The sequence below is a fragment of the Cajanus cajan genome, chromosome 6 (genome assembly GCF_000230855.2).
Source record: "Cajanus cajan strain Asha chromosome 6, NIPB_CcT2T_4, whole genome shotgun sequence".
NCBI classification, from domain to species: Eukaryota; Viridiplantae; Streptophyta; class Magnoliopsida; order Fabales; family Fabaceae; genus Cajanus; species Cajanus cajan.
Window position 1 is genome coordinate 60752319 of NC_138522.1, and position 7508 is coordinate 60759826.

General features: G+C 33.1%; 1 protein-coding gene across 4 annotated transcripts; it reads right to left on the reverse strand.

The window, feature by feature from the left end:
- Window positions 1-22: 22 nt before the first annotated feature.
- NEK2 (NIMA-related kinase 2) lies at window positions 23-7117 on the reverse strand. 4 transcript variants are annotated; one of them, XM_083059212.1, is made up of 16 exons: window positions 6814-7088; window positions 6530-6567; window positions 6123-6237; window positions 5951-6017; window positions 5578-5643; window positions 5074-5120; window positions 4907-4952; window positions 4684-4764; window positions 4544-4586; window positions 4401-4450; window positions 4227-4308; window positions 4082-4131; window positions 3327-3400; window positions 3025-3076; window positions 1047-1493; window positions 23-860 (listed from the first exon to the last, which is right to left on the reverse strand). In XM_083059212.1, the coding sequence occupies exons 3-16, from the start codon at window positions 6206-6208 to the stop codon at window positions 204-206; spliced, it is 1848 nt and encodes a 615-aa protein (XP_082915338.1). In that variant the 5' UTR covers window positions 6209-6237; window positions 6530-6567; window positions 6814-7088; the 3' UTR covers window positions 23-203. The 4 variants fall into 4 exon arrangements, with proteins under 4 accessions (XP_082915338.1, XP_082915339.1, XP_020213730.2 ...); XM_083059213.1 differs by lacking the exons at window positions 6530-6567; window positions 6814-7088 and adding an exon at window positions 7097-7117; XM_020358141.3 differs by lacking the exon at window positions 6530-6567.
- Window positions 7118-7508: the final 391 nt, after the last annotated feature.

The window sequence follows — 7508 nt, forward strand, 5'->3', positions numbered from 1 at the left end:
TCAGATAGGTAATGCTATCAAGTCATGAAAAGATCTACCTTCTTTCTCATTCAACAGATTGAAAGTGAGAGTTATCATTGTTCAGTAAGTGAAATAGTGGGTAATTGAAAACACATTGTTGCCTATAAAAATCAGCTGTCTAAATGTAAGTGTGAGGAGAAACACCGAACTCTACAAACATGACTCTGAGATATTGCAGCAGTTTAGATGGATTGTTCCCGGTTGAAAGTGTTCTCTTTGAAACTCTTGCTCAACCAAATAGCAGTTTCCCTTGGGGAAGCTTTCCCTGGCCCAAAAGGTTTTAATAAAACTCCGAGTTCTCCATACCTTTCCTGCTGTAGTAATCTTGCACTAAATTCAAGCAAGCCTTCTAAGGCTTCAGCCCTTTGTTGAAATGACGACGTATCAAATTGTCGGTGATGCAAGTCTGAAGAGTTGTGGCTTGATGCTCCAGCAGTTGCATTTTGATCAGATGAGCCACTTTTGTATATGCTGCGCTTGATTCCCTGCCAAGCATCTGTACAACCTGGCCTAACATAGGCTGTGTCACATACCTTGATTGTGCATTTGTCTATCAAAGTTGAATCATTGCCACAAGGAGGAGAGCCTGAGGACCCCTGCACCGAGTTTGGTGAAGATCTATTGACAGGAAACAATGGATCTTCATATGATGCTAATGGGAATTCTGCTATCCTATCAATACGGGGAGAGTTAACTGAAATATTGGGCGAGTTTACATGGTCAAGTAAACCAATACTGGACCTACGAGGAGGCTGCTGAATGGCACAACTTTTTGGCAATGGCAATGATACTCGGCGAGTTGTATGGACTGGTTGTTTCGTATTGTGTGAAACAGGAAGCTGCAACCATAGACTTCAGAAAGTCAGGCATCTAAAATTCTTAATTGGATAATACCGTTACACAGTTATTACAAGCGCAGTAGTTCATCGTAAAACAACCCACTCAATAGAAGTGGAATGCTTAAGTTTGTTCATGATATACCGTGTGGAAAACATTAAAACATGATTGATTCCAGCTTGCCTTACCGTCTTATGATTCTTTGAGGGCACCGTTAATTTCTTGGAGGTGGCAGAAGCTTTTGATGCAGTTAGTTTAGGAGTCTTGGCATTACTGGAATTTTTGGAAACAGCTGGCTTATGGAGTGACTTCACGTCATGGTTGTCTCCAACACAAAGTTCAGCAAATCTTTGATTTAAATTATCAGTAGTACAGTCTATCTCTAGCGTAGAGCATAGAGAATCTTGTTCTGCTCTTGATACACTAGGGTTTAAAGTCCGATCATTGCTAAAAGAATGCCACTTATACCCAGAGAGGGAAACAGGATCAGCTTCTGACTTCAAAAATCTAGTTTTCTTTATGTAATTGGATTCTGGCCAATGACCTGGCAATGTATTTCGCCTTGGGCTATTGATTTTAAGATGGACCTTAAGAACATAAGGTTGAAGATGTTGGTGCCCAAGTAGCTCTGCCGCCTGCATCCAGAAGCACATGAAAGAAAATAAGCAAGAAAGCATGGTTACAGAAGACCCCTTCACAACCAATGTCATTTAATAGTCTGTCTCCAAACTTGAAAAACAAGGCATTAATTTAAAAGCTAGATCAATCACTGAATTGACAAAGGTACTCACTGGTTCACGGTTCATTGATCTATCTCTAGTTAAAGCGTAAACCAGCGATAATCAAATATATTTTTAATATTTTTAACATATTATATAATAGACTAAAATAAAATTACAAGAAATCAGGTTAGTAAACAATAAGTTAAATTATAATTTTAGTCTTTTATTTTTAAATTTTGGTCAATTTAGTCCTTCCAAAACAGTCATCATTTTTTATTTTGAAACACGATTTTGAATCCTTGAATGATTGATTTGAGATGTGAAATTTGTTTCATTAGATTCACTTACATAAAAATTATTATATTTAATTGATGTTCAAACTAAAAAAGTCATAAATATGATAAAAATTGCATACAAATGTATTCAACAAGCAACTGAAAATTAAAAAAGAAAATCTAATATCAAATTCTTTTTTAGTTGCTCATGTGATTTATTTTTCACACAATTTTATTATATTTAGTCTTTTTTGGTTTGAACATAAATTCAGTTTCATAGTTTTGATGTTGGTGAATCTAACAAGACAATTTCCACATCTAAAATCAGGAAAAAAAAAACAGATTTAAAATCATATCTCAAATAAATAAATAAAATCATTATTTCAAAAGGACCAAAATAGACCCAAATTTAAAAGATGAAGGATAAAAATGATTCTTTCTTTATAGAGGATCAAAATGAATTTTTTTTAAAAAATAAGATAGAACACCAAAAGTAAAATTTAGCCTAAACAATATTTAAATTAGCGTAAAATGATCAAATTACATGCCCTACAAGATTAAAAAATTGATAACAGTATGTGTTGACCTCGTGTGTGAGACTAAATAATAACAATGTGCATTTCGTGTAAGCCTTTATTTTGCTAAACACAATTTTTTGAATTAAAAATTACAAAAAAAAAATGTTATTCACATGTTTTAGATCGATTTGACTAATTGTGACCATTTGGTCTTAAGGTTAAATGAACTGAACACCTGACCAGTTTTTTACCCAATTTCTATTTCTCAATAAATCTATCCAAATAAATTAAGTCTGGTTCCGATAATGTAGAATCACTTATTACAGAGTTTATTAAATTTCAGCAGACTGCTTTAAAATATTACAAATGTTTAACCAATCTTTACTCATTAAGATACCTAGTTGCCTATGTAAGTGACAAATTTATTATTGATTTAATGAAAAAATTATAATTATTCTTTCACAATGGAGGATTTGTTTATATGAATGGAGAAAATAGGTAAAATTTCTAGGTAATATATTAAAGAAATTTCTCATAACGTTTAATGTGGAACCCATCACCAAGCCAACCCGTCCCCAAAATGGTACATGGTACTAGATGCTGCACCATTAAATTGAATTGAATTATTCAGAGGAGAACTTTTATACATACACTAGGCCTAAGCTCTGGATTTTTCCGCAGCATGCTTTTAACAAGACCTCGACTGCCAAAAATGAAATAAAAAATTGTTAAGAACAATCATACAGTTCATGATATAACTAATTGATTGAGATTAATTTATAAGAAACCTCACTTTCAATGAGATTTGTCTTTGCTTAAAGCTGCTTAGTTAGGACAATTTTAGGCATTAGGTCAATAAAAATTCCAAATTTAACAGCATTAAGACATGACAATGCAATTTGTAACTGACAATGTTAGCCAAAGTAACTGTGACAAAAGAAACAAGGACTTACAATGCACCAGAATATTTTGTTGGCAATGGAGCCACTATGGACTTGTTAATCTTGTTAATCAGGGATTGTATATCCTGTTCGAAAAAATTGAAAGACAATTATATATATATAATTTAATAAAAAAGCAACGTTTGCCGAAAATATATAAAAGCAGAAAATGCAAGTAGTTTTAAGCCTTCGAGAGATAATATATGTAATTATGTATAGCCATGAAGCTAGACAAGTGCAGCTGATAATCAATTAAGAAAGTCATAAAAAAAGACATAAGCTCAAAATATATCAAATCAGACAGTAATTTTTTGGATTTGAATGTATTGGTCAGTAAATAGAGCACAAAAACATGATCAAACTAGGTAATGTAACGGGATTTGGCTGGTTTAAAGCGGAGTGTATTTTAATCTTTAGTGAATAAAGTGCAGTGTTATAACCATTGATTTAAAAACTAACACAGCAGATTTTAACAACTTATTAGTTATGAGGCGCATACATAACAAACTATAAAGTTGATAAAATCTATGCAGTTGATTTAAGTCAACAATTATAACTCCACAATTTATCCTGTATTCTAGAGTGCACCCCTCACTTTAAAAGAACCAAATTCAACCGATAATAGTGAAATTGATATGCAGACATTGTATCTGATTGATAACAAGGAGAAAAATGGTAACACGACAGCAGCAATGAAATAATTAAATCATTTCCAAGAAGATGAGATACAGACAAGAAAAATCTTCTGATTATAGAGGAAAACTTACAAATGCTTTGAATGCAGGCTTAAGAGACGTCATTTCATATATACAACATCCTGAACAACCAATTTCAAAGATCATGAATACACAGTCAACTAGATAACAACAAAACTTATCAAGAAAAAAATAACCTTAATATATGAGTAATTACCCAAGGACCAAATATCTGATTTAGAACCGTAAGGAATATCGGCAAGGAGCTCAGGGCACATGTAGCTAGGAGTTCCCACAACCTAAATTACAAGACAATATTGATATTGATGATGACCATACAGAAGTTACAATCACGAAGGTAAACTCAGTTCTTAGATTAAATATTTCTTACAGAGGAAGTTAGATCATCTGAAGTCAACATTTTGGCAAGTCCAAAATCACCTGATTCATCATTGATCACTTATAAGCAAACTTGTAACCATCTATAGCTTCTTTGTGACTATGCTTTATTAAAGGAACAATAAAATAACTTACCAAGGCGTATGTCATGATCTTTTGTCAAGAATATATTTGAACACTGATAGAATCATGTAATTCTCATTAATATATTGCTTGAAGGAATTTAGATTCAAATATGAATTTTGTCACTAAACACAGAAGATTCTGTGGCTAACCTTGACATCACGATGAAGAATATGGTTCACATGCAAGTAATCAAGTGCCATGAGAAGTTGAACAAGCCACTTACACAGTTTCTGCAAACAGATGACCATTTTAGATTTTAAAAGTCCAAATATAAATATTATCTCATTTAATGAAAAAAGAATATTCATATCTGAAGGAAAAGAGACATAAAGATTTATAATTTCTGCAAGGAAAAACAAAATCAGACATAACCTCCTCAGGAAACATAACACCACTAGCTTTCTTTATAGCTTCCGCCCTATGTTTCATCAATGATATTTTTTAAAACAATATTAAAGACCGAATTATTAAAATAGCCAGGTGAAAGAATACAGAACCATAAATTGTAAGCGAGTAAAAATCTGAGAAAAGACACTTACATGTCTCCACCCTCACAATAACCTATAATTATGCACACATAGCAACCCTGAGAAGGAAGTTAGGTTAATATGTCATCCATCAACAATCAACAAAAAAAGAAAAAACATAATAATAAAAGGTAATAGCTGAAATAATGATCCAAAAAAGAGAATAAACTTAAATCTTAACTATTAACAAAGCTACATTCCTAGTCTTAGTCAAATTACTGTACATATCCATCGAAGATACAAACTAACCCATAAATGGAGACACCAATTTATTTTTATTAAGGCGAATGAAACAATACATTAGTCTTAGCAAGAGTTAAAACTTCATGAAATATTTTATAATGCAAATGTAGAGATTTAATACTTCATGTAGAGATTTAATACTTCATGTAGAGTTAAAACTTCATGGAATCAACCACTAGAAGCTTAACGGGCCAAGTGCCTTGTAGAAACCATTCTTGACTTCTTGAAATTAACTGAGGAGGTGAAGAGAAGTAGAAGTCACGAACCACATACCTTTTCTACCCATGAATCTTTATACTCCACAATAAATGGATTTCTTAATTTGGAGAGGAGCTCCATCTAAACAGATCAAAAGAAAAAAAGAAATGAATAACATACTGAATCATATCCACAAATATTTCGCATCAAATGTTTTGATACAACAGAAGTTGTTAAGTTTACAGCCTAATTCATATTGAGGTTTGAAACTTCTTTCAGCCTATTAGAAAATGAAATTTCTCGAGTCTAGAGCACAGCACACAAACAAAAAAAGGTGCAATAGGAAGACAAAACCATGTAGCAGAACACAAGCCCAGAAAGGAAGATTCTAGAAAACAACACAAGATGTTTAGTTAGTCCATTTTCTGAAACGCAATTAAGCACAAACCTCCTGGTGTGCAGACCTACGAGAGCGCTCAGTTTGGCGGGCAAGGCGAATCTTCTTCAGCACATATCTACATAATTGGCGTGAAAAAGTTGAAAAACTCGGATGAATTAGCAGGAGATGATATAGACGCTGAAAGGGAAAATAACGACAGTAACATAAGTTCGATTCTCACTTTTTCTTCTCATGCTTATGCTTCACAAGAAGAGCAGAACCAAAAGCACCTTTTCCAATTTGCTCAAGTATTTCATACTGCTCCATGTCATCAATTAGTAATATATTTCCCTCTCCTGGATACAAAAGGACAAGCATGTTCAATTCTTTCCAAAACAAAAAAAAAATTGCAAAGAAAAAATGGCGAATACTAAACCATGTCAAATTTCAAAGCTAAGAAACCGATTACTGAAATGTAATGGTACATCAGAAGGAATTAACTAAAATGTCAGCGGAAGTTGCTCAAAAAGTACATATGCTTGATTGCTTGTAGGCAAAACTCTGTCTCATTCTCATTCTCATTGTAGGATACAGCATTGTAATAATGTGCACAATAGCAACAAGTAAGAAACGATTGCATTAACTTACGTACGAAGGTTGAAGAATCAGGTATGGTAGCGAGAAACCTAGAGAAATAGAAATTGTGGAATGAATTAAGGAATGGTGAGAATTGTTTCCTCTCCTAATATTTTTTTAACACAATTAATATAACATTGACGAACACTGCAGAGTAAGAAAAACGGTCACAGACCAAGAATTTCCCGGAGCGGAGTACAGTGGAAGCAAACGCCGAAAACGCAAACGCGGAAAATGGAGAGAAATCCAAAACTAACATTTGAGGTATCAGAAAGAAAATAAAAGGCAAAGTGTACCTAAGTTGAGAAGTTGAGCGGGTAGAACTATAGAAAGGATTCAACAGGTAGAGGGAAGAGACGAATCTGAGAATGCGAGGTTCGACATTGGCAGAGGAAATGCAAAACGACACCGTTTTTGGAGAAGCAGCTGCAGCAGCAGCAGCAGCAGAAGCTCTTTCGCCATTGTAGTGGTTGGTTGAAGAAAGAAAATGACAATTTACATTGAAATTTATCAAAGCAAACGCGATAATTGGTTCACGAGAGTAAGGGAAAATGATGCAAGGGTCAACATTACACTCACTAATTCATAATTAATACGCTTCAGATCTCTTAACTGAAATTCATTCGTAAATCCACATAACAAATTATAGTAATCGTCAACACGTTTTACTAGTATTTAGTTTAGTAATAAATTTTCTTCCGCATGTAACCGAAAAAAATGAAGCAAGTTCTAACGAAGGAAATACCAATTCTGAATTAAAGTGGAGATTATAGGATTCTAAACCAATATAAAACCTTCAAAAAAAAAAAAAAGGTTTATCATTGAATTCGGTTTAATGGATTTAGTCATCTTAATTCATGTTGGTTAATTTATAAATATATAGAAAAGTGTGTAGAAATCTGTAAGAAGATTTTCTTTATATGTCTGATTAATTTTTCAGAATCTCTCTCTATTTATATAAGAAATTGAAAAGCTTTAATAAATATGAATT